Here is a 27,688-nt window from a genome sequence, read left to right on the forward strand (position 1 = left end):
TATTGTAGATTATACGAAAAAAAAAGAAATACTATAATAGAATGAAGAAGTTAATTTTATTTGAATACAATATTCACAAAATAATGAATATTTTCGTTCGTTTATAAAACACCGTGTAAGAACTGTATAGAATGAATACCTCGACGTAATGCGAGCACCTGGGGTTATCGCGAAATATTTAAATATTAATCTTCTGTAGAAAACGTGTCAATGAAAGTGTTGGACATTTTCTGTTTTTTCTTGCTTTGTAGATTCGCTTTGCATCATATAAAGAGACGAAAATATTTATCGTCATATTAATACTTTTACATTACATTTTTACTACCAATAGAGAAAGCGCCTTCTTCCTCTTATATATATATATATATATATATATATAAATAATTGTTGGTGTACCGTCAATCGATTCGATTAGAATTTTACAGTTCGTTTGTTCGCTCGTATTAAATTTGAAATTCATAAAAGTTGTCTAATCTAATCTAAATAAAAGTTGTCAACAGTTCATCGGTAACTATAATATTCCAAAATTCTATTGCGATTATTAGATTCGGTATGTAGAAGGTTATATTTTATTTATCAAGAGTCGTTAGAGATTTGACACCTAAATGAGTACTTTGGTATTGGAATGGAACAAATATTGATTTCAAATCGGATTTCACAGATACGAGTATACGAATGCTGGTGAAAGAATTTTATTAACTGTCGAGAATGCATCTATCAACTGAAAGTTCAAATTTCATTGGATGCAAAAATATATTGTTTTCAATTTTTCAATAGATCTATCTATCTGAAGGTCATCCGTCAAACAACATGTATCGTTACTCTCAAAACCCGATTTTTCAGTTGTTACCAAGACACGTTACTAGAATACTTTAAACACCGTTTAGAGAAAAAAAAAAAATGTTATTAGGAAAAATCCAACGTTCGTAAATGGTTTGACCAGAGAGAAGACTAAAATGAGACCATAATAACATTCGTAGAGAACTTAATTGAGAGGGCGTCAATGAATTCCGCGCAATTAAATATCAGAATTGATCAGTCTGACCTCGGCACCAGGCGCTCCTCTTCCTGTGACATCAAGGAGGGCGTATCCTTCCGCCAAAGGTTTCGAGGTAACATCTTCTATGGTGGTTACCGTTTGAGCATGGAAACGTGCCAATCCTGACGAGTATAGGGGATGTTCTGTCGTCACCAACTGGATCTCCAGTTGATCCAATTTCGTGATAGCCTGAAAGGTAATGATTGTTACTGTAAGTCGAGATTCAATTACACGAATCGTTTATTTCCACTTAATATCATCGCGTCCAAGGTAGAGTCCGCTACATAAGACTTAACTATGAATCCAATTAACAGATAGTAATATTACTCTTTCTATCAAAAATATTACTTGTTACGCAAACAAAAATTTTTGTTAATGTACCAGAGACACCTGAGAGTCAAATAGCTTCTCAATCTGTTTTTAAGAGAGTGATAATTATAAAACAGAATAGCTACCTGACGAATACGATAGAACTCTTTCGATACGCTTTTAGTATCGTTTGTAAAAAATATCCAATGTTGTTGACGACAATCGAGAAAAAGAAAAATGATTTGACCACTGCACACAAAGATAATCACTTGTGCCCTATATGGAAAACTAAATTAAACTAAAATTACCCTGTCAAAAGAAACTAAATTGGCTCTGATCGTGTCTTATATCCGAGTATTACTCTATTCTCTTCGTAGCACTGTTTAGATTCCCAACGGAGTACGAAGAAAGTATAAAAATAACGATGACAACAACCGTGTGCTAATTTTATTAACATAATACTTGTATGTACATTTTTGAGGCTTTAGTTTGTACGCTTACTAATTTCGTCTTGTAAACGAGTTTATCAAATATTGCCACTTTTCCAAAATATTTTTCCCTTTAACTGATAAACTTCTGTAATTGACTATACATTCGAAACCGTTACATTTATCATAATTCTAGTCGTTAAATGGAACCACGTGTCGTTCTATAAGCACTTTAATATTTCTAGGTATTGTTTCACCCAGTAATTTTGATCTCGAATACTGGGTTATACTGTCCACTCACGTTGCCTCGTTATGACATCATTCCTATCTCAAAATCTCTTGGTCTCTGTATAACACGTACGAGTATCAAAGAGACCAAGTGTACGAGGTCAATGCTCACCGATCTCGCCGAATCGAAGAAGGCCATGGCCCTATTCAGCAACGATTCGTACTGATCCAAGTCGTTGACATAATCAGCCGCGGCGCCGAGGATGGCATAAGCTTGCTCCGTCGCTTGTTCACCGGCAAAGTGTCCCGATGACACTAATCGTTCGGTCGACTTCGTTATCTTGATTGATCTATCTTGAAATTCCTGCACAGATGAGAACAAGTTTACGGATTGCTTAAACCGCACGATATTAGTTTCAAATAAAATCCCTCGATAAATAATCAAGATTTTGAAACTTACGCTGTGTCTGTATGAAAATAAGCTCTGGGTTTGTTCGTATTATAGCTATAACTACTCGCTTGAGTTATGCAGTAGAATTATATCATCGATCGAGGAATATAAACGAGTTTTCAAGCGTGCGATAAAGTTTCAGCTACTAACGAGTTGAGAACTTAGAGATCGAAAGTTAATTAAAACTACATGTAAAGTTGTCTTCGTTGCTACATCAAATAAAACTGTGTAATTATTGTAAAAATTGAACTGTCATTTTTTATTCCAAGTGAAAAATAAAAATGATAAAGTTTTAACGTTCAACGTTAACATACCGTAATCGACAACCACGCATCTCCAAGAGTACCATAAATCGTTGTATTAATAAAGTAAAGATCAGATAACGTGTTTCTCTTCGAGTTTTTAAAATTCTCCCGTTAACCGCGGTTTAATTAGCGTTGTGGATACTGGACGAAAGCATCGGTACATTAATAACGCGTTAAGATTTACATCTTCAATTCGTGATAACAAAAATAAAATTCACTTTGCGGTAGTTGAAGATTCCTACAATTTTAACGAATTCAAAACAATCGATGCGTAGCACGGAACTCGAGGAGATTTTGCGATAAAGTGAATTTATTTATTAATTCGTCAAATTGAATTTCACGTAGCACGATTTAATTTTCGAAAAATACCTTTGCTTCGGCCTGCAATTTTTTCAATTCGAACAGGAGCAATTCCGCGCTCGACGCGGAATCTCCGAGCTGATCGCAGCTACTCGAAAGTGCAGCGATCCTGTCGTTCAGGATCTCCTCGAGATCGCGTAGATCGGTCGCCAGCAGAGCTAGAGCCAGGCATTGCTCCAATTGAGTCTTTCTGCTACGAAACGAGGTTTCGATCAGTCGTCTTCTGTCGTGGAGCTCTTCCAACCATCTTTCGACTTTTAGCACGGCTACACAGAAGTGACATAGGAAATTCTTTATTTTTACTAGGGGCGTAACGTGAATAAAATTAGTAAAGTAACCACAGATGAGAAACATAACGCATATACGTCGTTAAGTTATCTCGTTATATAGAATGTCCCATTTAAATTGACTTCGGCAGATACTGCGGAACGTATCGTCGATACGAAGTATTTCAACGTTTCAACGATTATTATTGAATGCTTTAATAACAAGTAATAATTACCAGGGATGGGACTATTTGCAAACGTTTTAACGCAAAACATCTTATCTGGATATTCATAGTATTCGAATAGTATAACGTAGGCTAATAAATTAAGTCCTTTAAATGCAATGTTTTTTTTTTAGACATGAAAAAGGTATGCTACCTCGATTGCTTAAATACCGAAACATTCGAACAAAGATATTCCAATATTCGAATAACGGTATCCGAAGTATTTAAACAATAATATTTATATACTTGAACATTTGAACTCTATTCGAATACCCATAAAATAATTAAGAAAATATCTATACGATATACAAATATTAAATTATTCAGGTAGTTCCAACTCTAATAATTACTACCTGTTTACCTAAGAATAATCAAATAAAAAACTTGTCGGCTGTTGCAATAATTTGGAAACATTTACCAAATCTGGATACGTTCGATGTGTCAATCTAAAACTATTAAAAGTTTTACAACGTTAAATTTTATCGTGTAGAGCGACGCGCAAATTCGTCAGATTTTCGACGAAGATAGAATATCGGACACTGTGCGTTTCATGCAACTGCAGAAGCCTGTTGTTTATTTGCATCCGCGTTCGCATACCGCGAAGTAGGTACGAAGGAACATGTCTGCACGCGAAAGGCAGACATCAGTTATGTCATCGATTAAATAAAAGCGAAAGGGAACGGGCGCAAAGAAAATAGCGACATTGGTTATAATTAAGAGTTTTTCCAACGGAAACGTTAATTACGGCCGCTCACCGTGATCAGCTTCCAGTTTAATTCTGTCCGGTCTCGAATCCAAGGTGCCTTCGTTCGCGATTTCCTTTAGTCTGTCCAATAAATTCTTTCCCTCTTGCAAGGCGCCCATCAACGCCTCGAGCATGTTCTTTCGAAGATCGTGAATCTTCGATAAGAAATTTTTCACCGCCTCGATCTCGATCGGCAGTAACGTGTCGTTGCAAGCCATTTCGAGGGCTCTCATGCTTTCCCGACACTCTTCCGCTCGGCTGAAACACGCATCACGATTATTAAACCGTTTAAAGCCAGTCGACTCGACGCATCGTTTTAGAAATTGCCATGCCATTTTCAGTGGGCACGCAAGGTACACGTATCAAATTGACCGTCTTCGAATCAACTTTCATCTTATTTTTCTTTATACTTCAGTTTCCGTGTTTAAGGTGTCGATCGATGTAAAATTAACTTTCATCGACATTGTGTTTTCGAATTCTTTCGTATTACTATACGCTCTTCGAGCGTTGAAATTAAAATATTATGGTTAAATATTATAGGACAAATATTATAGTTTTCGCGTTTAAAGATTTGAAAGTGACTTTCACCGATCTTATTTTTCTTTATACGCGCAATGATTATCCAAGGGATGAAATAATAACGAATATGACATTCTTCGTCCTTAACGTGTCAATTTAAAGTTAACATTCACCGATCTTAATTTTGTTCATTTCTTGCAGTAACGGTCTCTAAGGGTTGAAATAATGAAAAATGTGGCAGTTTCCATGTTTAAGGTGTGGGTTGATAAGTTAGAATTACTTGTCTAGAATTAAAATAGTTGCTTGGAAATAGCTCGAGTGTCTTGAAAACATTTATTCGAATCCTACTTATACCGTGATAAAATTACCACTGTAGGAACATTTGTTATAAGTTTTCACGGCTATGGTATTACGATAAATTTATCTTTTTCGATATCGATTTGGTGTTTCTTTTTTTTTTTTTTTCGTACTATTGAGAAGTTTGTTACGAACCATTGGAACAACACATTCGAGTCGAGGACCTGCTTCCGACGTTCTAGAAGCTCGTTCACATCGCGCCATGCTTGGCCCAGAGTTTCCGCCATTGCAGCGTATACTTCCGCTCTTGGCCTTTGGTTCGAAATCAACTGATCAGCCTGCCGGAGCAACTCCTCCACCGGGCTCTGTTTGCTCTTGGGTTAGAAATTTGGGGAAAAAAAAGATTTACACGATCGGTTACGCGTTTCTCGCGATTTTTACTTATAGCGTTTTTGTACTAAATCTAAAGTGCCACACTTTTTTTCCGTTTATTAATATCACTCTGGAATATAGTCAACCTCATTGTTATTTGTACTCTGAGTGTAGTTTATAACTGTTATTCCTCCTTAAAAAATAGTAAAATCGAAATAGTGAATTATAAGAGTAATATTCTCGTAGAATACGATATCTAATATAGAAATACGAATTCAAAGTTAGGTTTTCATTCTATAATGTTTCAAGAAAATCGATGCAAGCACGAAATAAACACGAGTGAAAACCAAAAATTACACGCTTTAAAGAAGAGATATTGTCCGTATATAACTTTATCGATTAATCGAGATTTAACTAAACCGAGATACGATATTTGATGTTTAGTATTCTAAACCGGGTGTCTAAAATTACCAAATCGTTGATATTCGTCACTTGAGTTTTTTAAATACGTTCCAGTTATATTCTTGTATTTCGTGACATCGAAAAATATTCTCTCTTCTTTCATTAATTTACTCCGCTAGTAAGAAATGATAATTCATACCATTCTTCTTGTATTTTAATCGTTAGTTAGAAACGTTAAAGAAAACTAAAATTAAACGATCGTTTAAATTTGACTTTAAATACTTTTCTGTATCGCTTAACGACCAATTGTTAACGCGTTATTTGCGGAAAATCATTCCAGAAATAGAAAATCAGTGTGTAAAGTTTCTTTACCTGCAATCGAAGCAGAACTTCGTCGTGTGCATTCGAGAACTCAGTAGCTTCCTCTAGTGAACCACCGAGCTTCGTTAATTCTGGTTGGACTTCCAGAACCTTTAGTCTCAGCCATTTCCCGCTCTAAATGAGGGTCAGATGGAAGAAAGAAACAGAATATACGTTAGAGACGTTTCGATAAAAAAAAAATGGGAATGGTTAATATAAGACCGATAATATTAGCTAGGATTTTGTCGTCGCGAGACTCGTAAAAGGCAATGATCATACCCTGATGCGCAATGCTAAAACGACTCGTTTGGTACCTTTTAAGGAATCATACGAGGTGATCTAAAACCTCGAGATACTCGTCGGATCGGATCAGAAAATGGGAACGAGAATTTTATTCGCATCTGGAATTACGTCACTCGAACACGACAGGAAAATGTAAAAATCTCCTTCTACGATCTGTTTATTTCTACTGTCCAGACATTCCAAACATTCGTGTAATTACACTTGGTTCAAAAAAAAAAAAATACTGTAAAACGCTTTAAAACCCTTTTATTCGTACCGGTTCGTATAGATGCTTACTCTAACGTACAGCGGTACAGCGAGTGCCCATAGGCGTTCAACGAATACACTCGGTAAACGTGGCTATTGACTTGCCGCACAAAGCACGTATTAACCCCGTGTCGTATAAGATTTACTTAAAACTTAATACACACAATCTCTACGAATTTTACCGAAAATTTTTTTAAAGAAACAGCCAATTTCTTCCTTGAAAGGTGAAATAAAAATCATGCAATAAAGAGTTTAGCGGTCAATCCTTAGACTCGAGAAAGTTGATTGTAGATGTAACATTTTCTCCGCGAGTATTTTCGCATTACGAAGAAGTGACTGCATCGATAAAACGATGAGAGATCGAGTTATTAAATACGAGATACGATTTTCGAGTAAATATGGTTGCAACGAAACGAGGAAATCGAACAACGAGAGGATGGAAAATGGATCAAACGGATTCTAGTTTTTGTTCCTTCGGTCTATTTCAAATCGTTTAGAGATGAAACGTAAACGTACATTAAGAAACCATCGTAAGCGACGTTTGTTTATCGAAACGTGCCGAAATACCACGCACAGGAGGATCGATTCCATCTTTGAGACCTCGACGATTGTTAATTTCCGCGTTTCTGATCATGAAAATAGCTACCGACGTCTGCCGCTGTGTAAACACATCGACGGGTTAACGAACGAATAGATGGACAAGGAAATGATCGACGAACAGTAGGATGAATTGTACGAAAACCGGTATCGGTACGAAGTCGATGGCTAGTGGATAATTATAACAATCGTAATTTAGTCGAGGGCGTTCTTGCGTTAACCGAAACGATAATTCCCTCACGAGTGTCAAACTATAATCTCCCATTGATTTAACGATCTCACGATTCCTCGTTCGACTAAAAATACTTAAAATTAGGTCGAGTAATAACTGTTTTCTAATTTCTCAAATCTACATACACAATCTTGTTGCACAATTGTTTTTCATATTTTAAATCGCGTGTACATTTTTTTTTTCAATCATGGTGTAAAACTACTTTGCACGTAATAATAAATTCCACGATAATATTTCCATTTGTGTTCGTTATTGGCTGTTAAATCGCGAATGCAGTAACGAGAACTCTTTCAAATACCCGAGAGTTATGAGACATTTATGTACCTTTAATGGAGCATTTCAAATTAATCAGAGGTTTCTGTAAACACCGGTGCATTCGGAATGTACGATCCATCCGCGCACGACAAACGACCAGTAATTGTGACAGTTTCGCAGCATGTCAAGCGTGATTCAATGCGACTGGGACAGATTTAATGTGACGCCACCATATTGACAACCGGTTCGAATCACCGCGAGCATTTGTTGGCTGCAGGACGTAATATCGATAAAAAAAGCTCCACAAGTTCTCGATATCGTGACGAACGATGCCGCATTAAAAATAGACGGCGAAAAATGAACTACGAGTTACGTGTTCGACACACAGTTCGTTAAACGTCCAACGTTTCTATCGAATCGAATCTTTTTGCAATCTAACGTTTCGTTCCTTCGTAATATTATCAGAAATGGAAAAGAACAATGAGACTCACCTTTTCGAATGTAAATCGCATTTTTAATACTAAGATCGACCAAAATTTCAAAAACAACTCTTTCGAATTACCATTTAATAAATTCCTGTCATGATTTTCACTAAAGGATACTCGTTCGCATTTAAGACTATAGTAGACAACTTTTTCACACTTCAGAGACATAACAATGGACGTGTGTATGTAAATCATACGATATAAGTTATATATAGGCTGGGTTCTAAATTTTGAATTAAAAATTTATGACCGTGAGTATTTTTTTCAATGGATCGCAACGTTGTCTTAATCTACTACGTACTGCGTATACCGTATACCGAAAATCCATTTTGGAATTATTGAAAATATTCTCAAGTTATAAGAAAATGAGTTATATGATATTGTAAAGTAAGTAGAAATCGTGGCCCATGTATGAAAAAAGGCATTTGAATTGAAAATTTGATCGAAAGAAAAAGTAAAAAAGCCCGCGTCCTAGCCAAAATGAAATTCTAAAATCTATGATTTATTAAACACAATAAGAGCAAAATATTAATTTTAAATTTAATTTAATTTTAAATTCAATTAAAGCTGAGATTTTAATTGTTTCTGGCTCTTCGTTTTTTTCTTTTCTTTCATCGATGAAACCATGTAGTTCGAATAACGCATCTAAATTCTGACAAGCCGCAAAATTTTTATTACGCACGAATGCCATTGGTACTCCTTCGGTGGTGACATCACATCCCTCGTACTCGTGAGTTTATTTGTAGCGAATCGTCGTCGCGTCATTCTAAATCCTTCGTTTACGCGCGATCGTTACTCTCTAAAAAGAATTCTATCCATGCCGCCTACGTTGACAGTCTTCCCATCGTTCGAATTCGATCGGCGCGGCGCATCGTTTTGATCTTACAAATCAAATTCCAAAATAATCAAAAAATGTTCTTGTAAATGTTATAGTGCCATTTAAAATAATTCGAAAACATCAGTTGCTTGCAAGAGATAACTGTATTTCCTCCTAAGCTTGATCTCACAAATCAAATTCCAAAATAAAAAAAAAAGCTATTCTTGTGGATATTTCAACGTCATTTACTATATCTCAGTATTTTTACCCTTATAATTCGAAAGGCAAGCCTCGACCGTCGACAGAGATACAAAGGATTTACGATCTAGCTTCTCTTACTTATTAACCGGCTCAGGCAGAACCCTAATTATGCTTACGTGCACGCGCGTAATTGTACTGTAGTCTTTTTCGCCTTGAAATTAGATACGATTTAGGGAAAAACATGGTGCCTGCTAAAGTCAAAATTAATGCGCCGCGAACGGTTATTTTCTCCAAGTTGTTAATTCTTTCCGCAGAATTAGACGTTTTATTAAAAGTGACACAATCTTCGTTACGGATACACTTTGCAAGAGTCGATACACATTAATTGCACGAAGAACTTGTTTCAATAATACGTACAATGTGCTTATTTTGTAACTATCGAATCAATTTCTAATCGAATAATTTATTCGTGTTTCGTGTAATTATATATATATATATAATATTAAAATGTGTACGAATATATTACTTTATAAGATTAATAATATTTACTTAAATTACGTTAAGAATTATTCTTTTATAAAAATTTAGTTTTATGTATCTCGCACAAAAGGAGACATTCATTACGATGAATGTTTCTATCAGGGTTAAGAATAATTGTTCCAAATTTATTCAACTATACTTCCCTGGAGAATTATTTTTCACCCGAAGAGAAATATGAATTTTGTGATTGATTATTTTTTATTCATTTTCAGAATCGGGTAATTTTTGAAAATCCAAGTAAATGGCGGTGTCTGTCTTCGACCATTTAATAAATAATTTAGTGACAGATCACAAATTTAATATTCGAGTAGAATAAAGTTACGTGCAAAGAGTATAAAGTTCACGTACATACATTATTCTACCCATTTTATGTAAATCTGAACACACTGTACTCTTTTACCTCTAAACCAGTTTTTCTCAAATTATCTGTCTCAGGTGTGTCGCAAAAGTATTTTACATCTTTAGAATTTTATTATATTCTTGATAATTTTCATGAAATAAAATAATTTTTCTTTTACCGCACCGATATAAACGAAAAATAAATATGTAGCAGTTCTGCATTGCAGCACTATACGTATTTAAAAGTTGCAAGAATTTCTAATTCCGAGCAAGCTGTTCGAGGAACCCATAAAGACTGGATTAAAAATTCATTCGGTAGCGAAATACTTTCATACTCGAGCCCTCGGACGCGTTACTTTTAGGTCATTCACGAATGAGATATATCATTCGTGAACCCTCTGAAAAAGCAGGCGCAATGAAAGCGACGACGGATTTCCGGAGCACCCGGGGATGCTTCTAAATCTAAATGCGAGCTCGGCGGCAAAATCGAGAAGAGAGGGACCAGAGACAGCCTAACCCTCTCGAGTGCAAGGGAGACAGAGAGCGAAAGGGAGTGTAGAAACTAGAGAGATCGGTCCTGAGTTCGTCGACCGCGCAGTTGGACCACAGAAAGACGAGTTATGCTTCCATTTTCATCTTTGGCAGCCTGCCAAAGTTTCGTCTGGGCCGATCTCGTCTCTTCTTCCACTGCCATCAGTCAGAGGCAATATTTTCTTTTTCATCTGTCTCCGCGTCAAGATCCGAGCCTATGGAAGCGTATATGTGGATAATCAAAAGGAAAGTCGGGAAACTGTTCCGTCATATGAGCGACATCGGAACGAACGTTTCGAACAGACGTGGGTAATCGGTAGGTATTAACTTTGTTACTTTCGCAGAGTTTCTAATACTAATCTCGAATAATCCCGTAGTCACGCAGCTCAAATTGTAGAGATCTTTGCGGAGAGGTGATAAGTTCTCCATTATTCCGAACGAATCATTATTACGCAGAGAGATACCTGAAGTCGTTAATTGAGAAAGATATGAAACGTTACTTTTTTTTTCTACCAACTGAATTCACTACAAAAGTGTCGGATCGACCCTCGAACGTCGAGTTGATTTTCTTCTTTATTTAATTTTTCGTAAATGCTAGGAGACACGAAACAATATACAATGAAAACTAAATCATTCCAAGCAGGTTTAATTGTTACAGAAGGATATTTATTTACGCGACTATGAAAAATTTATAAATGAAAGGGGAAAAATACATTCTTCGTACAGTTCTCTTGATTTTACGATACTATCCTTGTGGTTAATAAGGAACATTCTTTTCAAACATTAATCTGAATATTATTACCCTGTATAATTATAATTATACAGGTTTTAGAAATTTATTGCACCGCCCAAAGCGTATAATGACGCAACTACTGCTCATAAAGTAACACGTGCGGTAGATGTGTGAAACGTCGAGTAAAAGTAAAATCGATCAGAGTTTGAAAATTATTTAGTTTTTATTCGTCGTAGCTATTTTTGTACGAAGCCTACGCAAATGTACGTCGTAATACTTGAATAAGAAGTTTATGGTTTTTTCTAGATTTTATTTATAAAGCTCTCCTACATTTGCATAAATAAACCGTGACCGTATGATAAATAATATACTATTTTATTTTCCGCTTGAAGGGTAAAAATCAACCCTCGTTTTTACCCAATCGTTCGCACACTTTGGAATATTTTTATCTATAGAGAAAATTCATTTTTTTAAACACCATTGTCGTTTCATGGTGTCCTTAATAAAACGACAATGGTGTTTAAAAAAATGAATTTTCTCTATAGATAAAAATATTCCAAAGTGTGCGAACGATTGGGTAAGAACGAGGGTTGATTCGCATCCTTCAGGCGGCAAATAAAATAGCACATTATTTATCATACTCTTTATATATTCCCAATATTTCATCACTTTTTTTGAATTTTTAAATTCAGAATCTTCCCTCGATAAAAATACTCACCAGAAATAAGTACTAATGAAAAACTTATTCGCTTAACGAATGAAGCTAATGGTTTCGGCATCGGGGACCAAAATTCAGGAAACAAATAATTTTGTAATTCTGCGATATAATTTTGTAATTCTATACTTTTATCTTATACCACACATTTTGGACCACCGTGTATACATAGAAAATAAAAGATGCATAACTATACGATCTACAACGACTATTGAATATTTACGAATCGAAAATGTCTAAAGTCTAAGAAGAGTATCGATAGAAACGACTTTGGAGGGTAGGGGCAAGCCACGTAACAGCTGGTTCGTGTATTCGAAAGACTCGAACGTACTATTAACACTAGAATTATCAAAAGGGTGAATTTGACTTGTTTCGAACTACTTTTTAAAATTACTCAATTATTAACGATGTCTTTGCCTACAATATTGATGGACAATGATCAAAAAGGACAAGCAATGGTACTCGTAAATTAATTTACCTTTTCCTCGTCTAACATCGAAGATACGCACATGGTCCGATAGAAATAGCAGTGCGTTCGCTGTCGGTAGTTCTAACGTTAAAACGCGTTGATTCTCGGCAAGGATCTCGTCCACGATCGGCAAATTAATTCGGCCCACTAAATAATCGTAATCACCAGTTGCTTGTCGAACGTCATGCGAAACGCAACCCTCGTTCCATCATTAATCGCAAGGTCGCCACTCCTCTGCACGCGATCCCCCTGTACGAAAACACGAAAAATCACGGGTACCGCGGGGATGATAAATGGCGCAAGTCCGGTGGAATACAGCGAGCCATCGTTATCGACCGACCGAAACGATCGTGCGCGACCGCGAGTAAAGTTTCCACGATGGCAGGACGATTACTCGTCCCGGTAATCCCAGAATGGACTCCTTCGTCCTGCGACTGCGGTAAGATCGGCAACGATGCGTGAAACCCAACATGGATCATCACGGAAAACGCGAATTTTTTTTCTTCGCGAGTCTTGTCACGCGCTACGTGGATAACGTCTGATGGAATACGTGACACATATACACGCACAGGCACCCACAGAGGCGATCGTTTCCACACGAACGCGCGAGAGCTGTTCACGAAGCTGGTACGAACTCTTCGACAAACCACCGCAATTTCTCTTAAAGGCGTTGGCATGCCGGCGGACACGACGAGCCAGCCCGATCGAGATACCCTGCGGAGATACTATCGCAAAACGAGTTTTAATATCGTTGCTCCAATCGCGCGAAAAGCCGGCCGAAAAAATTGCGCGGTGAGCCCTAGCGGGAAACACTTTACACCGTGACGTATCCGAGGGATTTTTCTTGTTACGATCGATGTTTCTTTGCGCGATCTTGTGTTACGGCAGATCGATAAAAACGGTGAAACGGAATCGCGTTTCATCCAACGACGCAGAATTCACCGATACGCGGGTACAGTAACCGAACTAAGAAGGAGACGTACTAGCTTGTTCGGTAAGTTTTGTCGTTTTTTCCATTGTAAAGAAAATACTATGACACTTCAATTTTGGAACGACTGTAAATATACGAATGAGTCTTCGGATCTACGTGAATATTCACACATGTTCGTCGAACAGTAGTACCATCTTTTGAAAAATAAAACGACGAACCTGATAGCTCGATTTTCTTATCGAACGACAAAACTTATCGAGCTACTTATTACAAGCGTTCGAATAATGGAACGCTTCTCTGATTTTGAACTTTGTTTATTCGAATAGAATTTAAGAGAATCAACGGTTTCTTTAAATATTCAAGGGTCCTGTGTCTTCGTGACAATTGTGTTACGTAAACGATCGTACTATATATCAGAGTATTCGAATACGAGAAGCTCTACTGTATTTCAAATATAGACGCGGAACTCGATGTTACATTTTGGGAAATTTATTTTAAAACTGAATTACATTCCTATTCGTAAGTCGCCCGAACACTTACACGTCGGATTTGGACAATGTGAATTTATGCAAATAAATTTCATTGGGCAATCTTGTTATTTTATTTCGCTCCATTTATTTCATTCGATTTCGTACTTTCCTGAAAAATTGAATATGTATATATTAATACATATTAAACTCACTAGAGTGAGTTTGCCTAAACGTATTTGCAAATTATACTATTTCTAATAAACGAATTAAAAGTATCTTTATTCGATTATACAATTTTAAAAATACACCCGATAAATGACTTTTACACCAAAGAGAAGCGTATAATAAAAGGTTATTAGAAATTAAATTTGCAAACTTTTTGTCCTATAAAAATTTTCGATAGAATCGGTAAACCGAGATAAAACGCAGTTACGTTTGTTCGTTATCAGGAGAAAATGCTAGAAAATTCGTGATAAAAATTAGAGCGATCGAATAATTATTCCGATCACTTCGGAATATATCGATAAGATACAAAGTAAAATCAAAGTTACGATGGTATTGCAACATTTTTAGCAAACGATGGGGTTACATTAAGTACCGTCCAAATAATGAACTATATTTCGTTTGTCGTTGCAGTTAGGCCAAAATCGTGAATAACGAAAGTTATTCCAAACTAAATTTGGAAAATTTCTTCTTGTATAGAAATTCTCAGTAGAATCGATAATAATCAGCTCCAACTTTCCTGACTTTGACAACCTACAAGGGGAAGTAACGTCAAAGTTCTGTTTACACTGGCCGAGGAAATGAAAAGGAAAACGTTGAATATCTGCGCTTATTCAACCAGTGTTTAAACACCAGAACTGGTATTTTATCCAAATTTCCCGTAACGTCGATCCACTCACCAGTCGATAACCTAACCAGAAAGTAGAGCAGTAGAATGATCCTTGTAAAAGAATTTAAACCTTTGAAAACATTCACCGTACTTAAGAAACTTTAAAAATATCGTTAACGCTACACGATCGTACTACCGTTATCTATCCAACAAATCTCTTCCCTTTAAAAAAAAAAGTTTTGTTCCTACTTCGAAAGAAAGAGTTCGATTTTCGAGTTTGCATTATTCTGACAGTCCTTCAAATTTTTGTCGTTTGGAAACTGTGGCAGGGATTGACTTGACCTTCGACTTTACGTTGTTCTTTGCAAAATGTCCATCAAACTTTTGTCGTTTGGAAACTGTTACAGCGAGGGATTGACTCGACCCTCGAGTTTGCGTTATTCTTTTCAGAATGTCCATCAAGTTTTTGTCGTTTGGAAATTGTTACAGCGAGGGATTGACTCTGGCCCGAGAAAGAACGCACAGTTGCCCCGAAAGGGTTAACCTTGAACTCGGTGATTTTTCGGCGTCGACGCGCCAGGCGAAGAACGACGACGACGACGACGACGAGGACGACGACGAGGACGACAACGACAACGACAACGACGACGACAACGGCAACGGCAACGACGATGACAATGAAAACGGATTCCGCGGCCCGAAGTGAAAGTGAGTTCTGCAACGAGTTCGCCGCGCCGATTACACGCGGTCTCGCAAAGTCACGCGTGCATGCCGCGTGTATTGCGCTCGCGAACACACGCGTGTCTCCCGCGCGCGAAAACGATGAGAACAACCGGTATGCCGGGGCACGGCCATATTCGGTGGCCTAAAATTAGGACGTGCCCGCGTTCAACGTGGCTGCGTGAATTCGGTTGAAACTCCAGCTCCATTTTTTCGAAGGATCGTCTCGTTCCATGAACAGAGAGAGGCATCTTCCTCGATAACCCGGAAATCGAGTTCGAGTCGACACACATAAGTCGCTAGAGTTCTCGGACTTTCACGAAATCGAGAAAGGCTGCGTGAATACTCCGCTCGCGTTTGACGCGATCTTTTACGGACAGAGTTTTGCAATCTCGTTTACTTTGATCTCCCTGCGATAAAGACGTTCGCGCAATTTGTAAGCGGAGACCCCGACTAATTCATTTCTCTGGACGAGGACTTCTCTCGAGGCGTTTGCAACCACGCTCGAAGATGGATACCGGACCAGTTTCGTTCGTCGAAGTTGTAAAATCGTCGGTCGATCGAGCGGTTGGGAAAAGTTTGTCCATACGAGAATGGTGTACGTCGAATGGTCCCCGTAGCGGTACGAGTACCATTTTCGTACGGTAGTTGTGGAATACGCTGTTGAAATGTATTTCAATGAAATGGAGCGTGTTTAAAAGTTTTCTTTTAACGACGTTTTCGTGCGCCAAATAAGTATTTAATTTGAAAAGAATAAGACGTTTCGAAATTGAAATTATTAATTTCCACGTGTACCACATGGATCACGCGCAAACCCAAGGTGCGACACCACTGCAGGAATCGCAGTTTTAGAACCGAGTTTATAATCGCGTTAAAATGCAACATTCTTGACTACACGATAGGTATCGGGTGAAAAATACTTTCTTGCGAATCTGTTGTAAATTACAAGTCTGACGAGAAGTTGATACAAATTGTAAAAATAATTTCAACTCGTTACAGATATTTGTATTCCGAACGATAAGATAAACACGTTGTTAAGAAGTGTGTTTGACACGTTGTTAAGTAACTCTATTTTACCAAAATACGCAAGAACATTTGAGATATTTTATATAATCCCTTTGTTGCAGACTTTTTTGCAATGAAATAATTGACTCATTGTGTACCAAAGGCCTTGCAGCGTTCAATTTCAGAGCGATATTAAAATTGACTCGAATATCGCGTAATTTTTTCTACCCGTTTCTTTTTCACGTAAGTATAGAAAATAATTTGGTACGAAATTATTACTTACACCGAACAAGACACCACGATTAATCCGATTCTGTATTCACAACGTTTCGATCGATTGCACGATGCAACCAAAATAATATATAAATATTCTACCAATAAACACGAATCAACAAGTGTTATTTTCTTCTTTTTTCTCGTATAAACGTACAAGATAATTAGTAAGAAATTTGTACATTGTTCGTTTATATCTAGCAAAATACCAGATTTAATTTCATTATTTATAACACTTTAACCGTTTGCTCGACATAATCGAAATAATATACAAATTTCTCAGCAAATAAACTCGTGTTAGCTGGTAGCAACCAGATTTATTTCCCTCCTTTTTTTCGTACAAGTATGCAAGGTAATTTTGTAGAAAAGTACATTATTTAATTAGAATTAACTCTGTTCTTTACGACATTTCCATAATTTGCCGAATACAATTAAAATAATGTACAAATTCCCTATCGATGAATGTGAATGTTGCAAAGGAGACAAATTCGGTTCTATTTAATGATTTAAAAACGAGAAAGAAGCAACGATGCAGCGACTTGAAATGTATTCTATCCTGGGTCCAGTTCGAAGATGCGGTACTTGAAGATGACTGTACCACCTCCACGGGGTCCCGTCTTTGGGCCGTCCACCTTATATTCGTCGTTTTCTTTTTCTTCGGTCCCTTCGGAGGCAGGAGTCAGTGTCGTAAGGTCGTAGGTACGATATAGGTAGAGGCGCGGAGGAAGGATCACGCCCGCCGTCTCGTATAATACCGGTTTGTTAGATTACACGAGAACGTACAGGAGATCCATGCCACGGTAGATTCTCTTGGATCGACCTGCCCGGACCCAGCCTTTATACGTCTGTCCATCTGGCTGGTTGTTCTTCTGATTACGTGGCTGTGACAACACGCATTAATGGCGTCGAACGTCGAACATATGGTAAAACACTTTTTATCGAGAGTTTCTTTCGTTAGGCTTCGTCGATCGCTAATGGACCGACCCGTAATCGTTTTCCACGACAATGAATTGAGAACAGTGTACAAGGTGAACCAGAAGTAGCAGTCGCCAATGTATTACATTGTTGCTTTATAATTTTATAATTGCACGAGAAAATTGCACACCCTTCGGTTACTGTGCACGTGTGTTGTCAAAAGCAGCAAATTGATCGACGTTATAGGCGTGATCGATGTAACGAGAGTTGCAATTTAAACGCGTCCGCGAAGAACCATCGTGAAAAAAGTTAATAAACGCCTTCGCGCTAATGCACAGCACTTATCGTAATTTTCTTGTCATTTTTTCCCATCTGAATTTGTATCAGTATTATTAACGTCTTCGTTGCGCATGTTTTCAGACGACAAAAATGTAAAATGAACGTACCAAAAACACGAGTACGGTTTTTCTTTTAAACCTAACCTCAAATTTTCCGTATTTAATTACGAAATCATGGATTCGTTCAAGAATTTCCTTTTCTTTTCTCTTAGGCACTACTTTAGGTGGATGTTTGGCTAATAAAATACTACCTACAATCTCTAGATAAGAAATACTAAAAGCTCGTGGATTACATCAATTAGTAATTCATCGAGCAATCTTAAACAATCGTTTATCACTGTTGACGTATTAGACGGGTACGTATTAGAATTCTATGAAAAAAAAATATACAAATTCTATATCCTACAAATTAAATAATACTTATGATAAGTTCTCATCTTAGAGACAGACGTATCAGTCTTTTCATTTCGAATCGAATCGAAAGTAATCTCGCTACTTAAATGTCATAAGTTCTGACGTGTTTAAAAATTGATACGTCAACGTTCACTTCAAACCGCCATTTACTCTACACAGAATCTTATCCGAAACTGTACATTAATCGAAATAAATTGTTCACCACTGTATCGTCTTTGGATACTAAGAATTTATTACGACACCTGGAAAATTGACCAGTCAAGTTCACATTCAACCTAGCTTGATTTCAAAAAGAACACATATATGTCTAAAAGACACATCTCTAAAAAGAACTTTCTCAATTATATACAATGAGAATAATTTATTACCTATAAAAATTTACGCGAAATACAATCCAAGAATTTTACTTTGTACAGCAGTTCCTCTTCTTTCGTTCGTTGCTCGATCTCCAGAAGATCGCCATTATTCATGAAACACGATAGTTGCGGGCCAGAGGAGTAATTTGTAATCACGGTATAGAATTAACCGACAATTTGTAAATTTCCTCGGCATTAATTAACGGCCCGTGTAGATGTTAATTTGCAAACAGCCCCGATCCGCGATCGCCGTGAAACAATGAGTCATTATTTCGGACCAAGGATCGCGGGGAAAACGTTTCGTTGGTGCTGCGAATGAATATCCCGAGACGCGCGACGTGTAACCGATAATGCTGTGATGTAACTGTAACCGGTAATACCGTGATGTAATGTATCAAACCAGTTGTATCGCTGTTATCGCGTGTTTCGACGATAAGATCGTGTGACGGGCACAAGCGCGGAGGAGGCAGGCTCGCGTCTGTCGTCCGCGTTTGCTAAATTACGCTGGGGCGAAAGATCCTCGCATCGCCAGATAATATCTCTATGCGCCGCGAGCGTACAAATCGCCCCAACGAAACAAATTGCTAAACTGCAAGATGGTAACGCGTCACGGACGATCGTACGCGCCTAAACGCGCGAGACAGACGTGCCTCCACTAAGAGAGACACGTCCGTTTGTAATTGAGCTATTCTTATCACGGTTAAAGCTCAGGAAACCTCCTCGGTAGGAAATTATAGGTAATGAACGAATTTTACCGTCTGTACCGAATACGGGGAATTGGCGCGATCGATGTACACTGTGTGTCCAGAAATCGAGGTGTTAACGTTAGTGATCGATAAAAGCTCACGAACTCTTAACGAATATATATTCCAAAATTGTTTCACGAACGTGAAAAATTTGTTTTTATATACAAAAGTGGTATCTCGTGGTGATGTCAAAGTTCAGGAAGCCTCCTCGGTAGGAAGTGATGGCAATGGACAAATTTTACAGTCTGTGCTGAATGTGTAGAATTTGCGCGATCGGTGTATACTGTGATCCAAGAATCGAGATACAAACGTTAATGATCGATAAAAGCTCGCGACGGAAGAAGAAGAAGAAGAAGAAGAAGAAGAAGAAGAAGAAGAAGAAGAAGAAGAAGAAGAAGAATTCTTAACGAATACACGTTTGAAAATCGTTTTACGAACGTGGTAGATTTAATTTTTTATACGAGAGATATCTCTTGGAATTAATTTTGTAATGCGTGGAAATTGTCGATATTTCGATACAAGTGCACAATTTCATCGGTATAGTTATGGAAGAAAAAAGATAATCTCGATTAGCTAAAGATGGAAAATAATAATAATAATCTCAATAATTGTTCTCTGCATCGTTGTATTTACGAACGATGATATCATAGGAGGATAAACGTTATGCTACTCCACTCTTTCGTCGAAGACTCTGTATCTTGGACTAAACAGGAGATACTCGTACCACTTGTCTCGCCATTTAGAAGACCCCTTAAAGAAACACAGTGCTGTCTGCTTAAATATCGACAATCGCCGCATAATAAAAAGAAAGATGTCTCACTTCCCGAGTTCCCTCCCACAAAATGCGTATTTCGAAAAAATGGAACAATTTTGTGAAAGTGTCGTTCAAGCGTTGCAAATCTCCAACGTTAGAACTTTAACCTTTTTATAGTCGTTGTTTCGAGAGAGAAACGTATCGATTCGTTCGGTAACTACATCGTGTTTCTAACGCTATAGCGGCCATAGCCAAAGAGGATTACGTAATCTCGTACGAGACGCGCGTTTTCGCCGGGTAAACCGTCTCGATCACGATCTACGGTGTTCCTCGTTAACGACAGAATTGTCCGGGGCCGCGTCCAATTACTTTCGGGGCATAACGAACGCGAGATGGTTCCCCGTTCATGGCGGCGCGATCTCGAAGTAAGGGACCGTAGCGGTTAAATTTATCCTTCGCGGAGTTTCGGAGAGCTCGTTTTGCTCGATGGATACCTAAAATGCTCACGGTTTCGAGAGGACTCGGAAATAGCTATGGACTCGGTGCCGACCGGCTCCCGAAATATCTAACACCATAGATTATGGTCGCGTGTAACGCGCGAGCAAATACGCACCGCACTCTACCTGACGAATGTTGGAACGATTAAATGTCTTCGAACGCTTCCTAAAACATATATCACACTCCCCTAGTCGGTTCTTTGACAACTATGACTACGACTCTGATATACGCCGCTTGTCGCTGGTCGATAGATGACGCTTTGACGCGCGGCCATACCACGCTAAAGTATTTTTAATTCGTAAAGCGTGGCTCGTTTTTGGCTGTTTGTTACCGCATTACGGGAAAAGGATTGGGGCGATCGCGATGAATCCTCGAGCCTATGTATAGGGAGGTCAAATTTAAGTTTAAGCTACGTGACATCAGAAAATTCCTTCTGGTTAGAAGTCGGGGAGCGGGACGTATTTGTCACAAGTACGATATCTTGGTTACTGTTGCCTTTACACCAAAGTTGTATCTAACAAAAGTTATCGAAAATTAAATTTCGGTACTTTTCTCTTTGACAAAAATTTTTAATCGAATAGTAAGCAAAATAAATGCAACGTAATACGTATATCGTAGTGTTTTTGTCGACAGAGTTCGGAAACGATACGTCGTTTAGTGTTTCTTTTGCAGGAAAAGTGCACATAACAGAATTTGTTAGAAATTAAATTTTCAAATTTTATTTTCGTAAGAAATTTGGATAGAATCGATAGTAATTGAGATATCAATTCGACACCTCCCGGCTTGAACATATAAGGCTGAGTAATAGCAGTGCTCTGTACGCCCCAGTAAATAAGACGAATAACGTTGTGTATCCAGAAAGCGGTAATTCAATTTTTACATTTTGCATTCAAACGAATAATAGCAGATTATTCAGCTGGTAGGCCATATAATTCTATGGATCTTTTCAATTACTGTTATAACTACCACGATAAGAGCAACTATTTTCGCTCAAAGCAATTACAGAATCGTGTATCTAAAGGAGGTAACTATTATTTCATTGATTATACGAATAATCCTTCGCACGTGTAAATTAAAAACTGAATAAAAATAAATCGTGAATATACAGTCGTCTTTTTATTCTTGATATTAAATCAAGTTTCTGATAAGTGAATAATTTTATAGATACTATAATTGCCTCAGCCAATGTCGAAAATATTATTTCAAGCCGCGTTATATCGATGTTAAGCACGAAACAGCAAGGTTTGAGTGATTCGTTTCACGTACAGAGCGACTTTAATGCCAGCATGAACATGTTGGAAGAGTACGTCTACTGAGATAGGCTCTTATCAGAGATCAATTTCGTAAACAATAGAAAAATCGAGTTCGCGAACTTTGTGCGCAGTCGTCGTAAAGATAAAAGGAATATTGAAATACACTTTGTACGACTAGTTATTTTTATAACTATATCAGTATTGAAGAGGTTAAAGTAGAGTTTTACCGACTAGTTTGACGGAGGGTGACTCGTATGATGAAGATAAGATATGTCTATCAAAAGATCACGTCCACGAAGAAGAAATAGTGAAATATACTTGTTTTGCTAAAATTGTACCTATTTACAATGTATAATAACATACGATAATACAATTTTTGTTTCTTCTATTATCTTTGTTGTTTAAATGAAACATGATCACGATATGGTCTATTGCATTTCTTTAACTGTACTATAAAGAACTTTAAAACAAATTCAATGACTGTTTTAAGCATAAAATACAGTATTAAACGAAATTATTGTACAGATAAATTTGATTTCGATATATAAATGGGCGAAACTATTACTAAAATTATAAAAAATAACATATATATATAGAGTTTGGGTATTTTATGTTGTGTAATATCGTTCGGTAAATTCAAAATAATTGTCAACTAAATAGAGAAAAATGTGAAAAACCATTCAGAAACATTTCTGGACATTATTTTTCCATTCTCAATTTCGAAAGACGATAGAAAATCTGAATTACATAATGACAAAGATGAGGTTTCTAATAAGAGACCGTTCTATCGTTCAACCTAAAATTCCTAGATAATTGGGGTCGGTCGGGAGATCGTCTATTAAAGAGACCAACTTCTCAGAACAGGGAGATTAATACATTAGTCGTCTACGATAAGGTACGATGCCCCTTACTTGAAGTAGAGCAATCACCAGACGCGTTTCACCGCTCTGCACGGCTATGGTGCTTATGGTGGTCGTCGGACTAGTGGTTTGCTGCGGTGCATCCTCGTTGCACACCACCACCGTTCGTGATTCCTTCTCAGGAGGTCCCTCGCTATTCTCCGTCGTTTCCATCGAGTCGTGCCCGTCCACCATTCTCGTGATTCTCCTTTTCCGCGGGAAAACAGAATCGTTCGAACTACCACCGTGAATCGATTTAGAGATTGTCACGATTTATTCGACACGTTCTTTTATACTCGCTGCCGGTTTTTCTCAATAAAACCGACAACTACGTTTCGAGGAGGCTAATATTTCGTATTGAATTTTGTCGCGAAATTTATTCTCTAAAAATGCGTTCACATTTAGCGAGAGCGACGACGTCGAACGAATGAAACCGAAAGGCAAATTTCGTACAATGTACAGTAGTCCCTGATTATGTGAAATAATTTCTTTCGAATAGATGAAACAGAATTATCCCCAACCGCTCGTGTTCCTTCAGCGTGAGTAACATTTTCAAGAAATAAACATTTTTATATTTTTCATTTTATTTTCATGGGAGTATTGTCGACCAGTTAATAGGATTTTCCTGATGAAAAATGAATCGAAACAAGAATGTAACTATTTTCAACGAATCCAAACACTGGTATCTTTCTAGTAGTCGGATGGTGGTAGTGTTTCGATACATTTTTGTCTAGAAAATCTCACCGATCGATCAGTAGGAAGACATATCGTATGTTAATTTTCATTAGGGATGGCTCATTCCGAGTGCCTTATTACTGGTTGTTACTCTATATCTCTCTTAAAAGATAGATTTACGAAAGCTTATTATACTTGTATCAGCGCTACTTTTTCCCATTTATAAGAAATCTCTTATGACCAGCGACTACTGTATACGGTAGACTAAGTCGAACGAAGACATTCGATCTCATTTGCTAATGTTCATTTATAGTTATCGCAGAATGGTCGTGGCGTTTCATTATTTTAAAAAACTGGAGAGTAAAAGTAAAATGTGGAAGTAAAATTTCTGATATTGGTAACTTCGACATTTCCAAAAGATACGTAAAACTTGTGTATACATCCAATAATGTTTCCATTCTACAAAAATTTTGAACTGCCCACTGCAAAATTTTACTTGCGAGTCTTTTAATAGATCGTTGCTACTACATCTTTCTACACGAACCTCTATTTTTAAGGAACAAGGTTATTCGCCAACGTCTTCTACATTTCCTTTGCCTCGAAGTTTTCATTGAAAACTCTAGAAGCTAGAGTAGCAATTCTTACTTGATATTTTCATGATATTGATTCGATGCTCGAAACTGGAACATTGGAAACGCGAATTTTTGCACAACGCGAACGACCAGACCCCTGATCATCGCCCGCTCGATTCGGTAAACGTAAACGCATTTTAGCACTAAAACTACCGAATGGGTCGAGTTCTTTTTAAAGTTACCCAATTATTAACGGTGCCTTTGCCTACAATATTCATGGATAATTATCAAAATAGACAACTAATAATAGTTTTAAATTAATTTGCCCTTTCCCTGTCTAACTTTGAAGATCGATACGTATCTTCGAAGTTAGATGTTTGGTAGTAACCCACTATTGGTTACTACCAAACAGTAACCCGTACTATTTGGTTCGATACAAATAATATAATAATACGTTCACCGTCGGTAGTTCTAGTGTTCGAAAGGGGTACGCGAAAGTTCGCAAAATACGGAACTCGATCGATGTTCGTGAACCACGGAATTTAATTGGCGCCACTTCAAAAATGAAGCCGTACGGTGACACGGGGAATAAATGAAGGTTTAATAGTTCCCTTCTATCCGCGGTAAATTAATTTCGACGTTGATCAACGTCCGCGTGTTTCCGCGGCGAGAAACGCGGCTATCACGCGGAAACATTTTCGGACGAAATTGATGCTCCGTCGCCGCTCCCTCTTCCTCGCGAGACAGCACGAAGTGGAAGTTATGTTCTCCAGTTACCGCCGCCGTCTTTACTGATTAACGTTATTTTTGGCGATTCGCCAAAGGCGCGTCCGCGCGAATTCCGCGGGAGCAACGACGACGAATCGTCGCTGCTCAAACGACTCGAGCGAACCGCTATTCTTCGCCGCGAAAAATTCCACCGCTTTCTACTCGGTCATTCTTTGCAACGGGTCTGAAGTAACGCACAATCACAGAAGACGTTACGCTTCTTCCTCGAACTTCGCGAAGATTAAAATAGAATTTCAAATCGGGACGCTCCGTGGCACACTGCGATCGTAAGATCGTACGCGTGTATTAAGATAACTTCAAGTCGCCGAGATGGCCAGAATTTTTATCCAGGTGACTGTTTCGAGTACCGAATGAAGCAATTTTATCCGGCACGCGTTGAACAAAACTGGGAATTTATACAGTGAAATATTTCACAGTGAGAAAGCATAAATGCCCGATAGGAGAAAACTCGGGTATAAATCGTCAAAAGTTGCTCGAAAAAATTCTACTCATCTCCGCTTCGACCGAACACCTTTATAAAAAAAGGGGATTCGAAACTCCCGATGACTAAATTAAGATCTCACAAAGACTTGGGAACGTGTACAGTGGGGTTCAAAAATTTTCGAACAGTTAGCTTTTCAGTTTGCTTCGATAGACGAAGACTTGAATAAATTTGGAATACAGAGGCGGTACAACGAGAAAAAGAACAGAAATAGGGTAAAGGGCACCAATGCTTCGACTTTTTGGAATAATTTTTCGCTACACAATGAGAAAATAGTTTTCTGGAAACTTTGGTACTCCACTGTATACGAAGCAGGTCGTACTGCAACCGAAATAGATATTCCTCCTTGTAAAATAAGTTTGAAAATAGGAAATAAAATTCGTTCGCACGAGGATTCATCTTTGAGAAACACGAGTTTGCAAGTTCACTCCACTTTCTATACATCATAATTTTAATTTTTCTTCGCGAATATCGGCGATCGTGAGATTTATTCTTTCTAGCTCTTTGTATTAGTTAATTTTCAATTTTCATCGAATTACTAAAACGGTACGATACAGTTGAATATTACAGAGTTGCTCAGTCGCAAGTTCAATGCGCGTGTGAGATAAAGAGCAAAGCATTCGCGAGTCGATGAGAAAAAATATGCGCGGGAGATAATAAAAATCTTTTACGATAGATAGAAAAAATCGTAAAACAATACAAAGAATTGAAGGTTAAACGCACACAAATCTATATTTATACCTCTTCGACGACATGTGGTTTCGTCTATGATGAAACTGCAAATTATTCGACTCTCGAGCAAATAAATCAAATACACAAATTTGTGTTATCGTTTCCAATCGAATAATCGTCACTATTTTTGAAAACAAGAAAGAAAATTAGGATTTTCGAGACCCGAATTTCATGAGTTCTCAGATTTCATTTGCTGGAAAGCGAAGCCTCGTGTAAAAATGTTTATTCCAAACTTGTCTTTTTTCATTCCTCGTGACTTTCTTACTATATCTTCCGAAGTGAGCCTATTCAACTCTGCCACGTGTTACGCTTTACCCTATATATAAACGCCACTAAAACGAAAATCAAAAATTCTTTTCAAACCGAAACTTTTCACACCTATTTCTCGAATAGAACGGTAGAACGTGTAATTTAACAAATGATTATCAACGGTTAGAATTTACCACATCGCGTTACTTATCTCGATGAAATTTACCGCGAGCCATAAATCCTCGTTAATAATCGCTTCGTTAGCTGCCGATACCGTGGAAATTAACGCAATGTTGATTCAGCGCGAGAGTTTCGGGCTGCGATCCTCTTAATGAACTAAACGTCACGATTATCGTTATAATTTCGACGAAACGACTTTACCGGTCTCGATCGAAAATAAAACGAGGAAGCAACGCGAGCAACAAAGTCCGCGACAAATCGGTCGGGAAAGACCGCGTATTCGTTGGATCGCATTAATTACCGGGGTTCGATTAAACAGTATTAAAGATCGTGAGAGGTACGGGATACACCTTCCGATTCGACGTCAGTGTGTTTATACTTTATAGATATCTTCGTAAGGTGACGTCACCGACACGGACGAACGAATGGGAGGATAAAACCGGACTGACTGGTGGCGTTCTCCGAACGAGAGGTTCACCACACCGCGACCCACGATCGGAGACGATCTCGTGGAAAAAGGAGAGATAAAAGAAACGTGAAAAATCGAGGGAGACCGCGGGTACAGTCCACCGAAATCTCAGCGCGTCCAAGCGGCACGTGGATTTCGCGCTACGGAAGCGTTTGCTCGTACGGTGGCTATCCTAGTGGAACAATGTACAGTATTATCAGTCGCATTATGTCAGGCTAATTACACGTTATCTGGTAGCTAGCAAGCCCGTTGGTAGTAACCGACAGATTAACAGGGAACACTCGTGCGTTTCAATATGTATACGTGTATATATGCCTTTTTTCTTTAATTGGGTTCAACGACAAAACGGTACCCTCGCTGAGCTCTTTC

At 37.9% G+C, this 27,688-nt stretch overlaps 1 protein-coding gene across 10 annotated transcripts in view; it reads right to left on the reverse strand.

Moving 5' to 3' along the window:
* LOC143148247 (uncharacterized) overlaps positions 1 to 27,688 on the reverse strand; it is a 94,899-nt gene that overhangs the window by 46,187 nt on the left and 21,024 nt on the right. For 8 of the 10 annotated variants that reach the window (XM_076314401.1, XM_076314402.1, XM_076314404.1 and 5 more), the window contains 6 exons: positions 6,318 to 6,440; positions 5,367 to 5,545; positions 4,366 to 4,613; positions 3,130 to 3,386; positions 2,177 to 2,368; positions 1,046 to 1,228 (listed from right to left, as the gene is read on the reverse strand). In XM_076314401.1, the coding sequence (XP_076170516.1) occupies positions 1,046 to 1,228; positions 2,177 to 2,368; positions 3,130 to 3,386; positions 4,366 to 4,613; positions 5,367 to 5,545; positions 6,318 to 6,440 (1,182 nt within the window). Of the gene's footprint in view, positions 1 to 1,045; positions 1,229 to 2,176; positions 2,369 to 3,129; positions 3,387 to 4,365; positions 4,614 to 5,366; positions 5,546 to 6,317; positions 6,441 to 23,184; positions 23,411 to 27,688 lie in introns of all 10 variants that reach the window. The other 2 variants (XM_076314409.1, XM_076314408.1) reach the window with 2 other exon arrangements.

Source organism: Ptiloglossa arizonensis, chromosome 6, assembly GCF_051014685.1.
Source record: "Ptiloglossa arizonensis isolate GNS036 chromosome 6, iyPtiAriz1_principal, whole genome shotgun sequence".
In the NCBI taxonomy this organism is placed as follows: domain Eukaryota; kingdom Metazoa; phylum Arthropoda; class Insecta; order Hymenoptera; family Colletidae; genus Ptiloglossa; species Ptiloglossa arizonensis.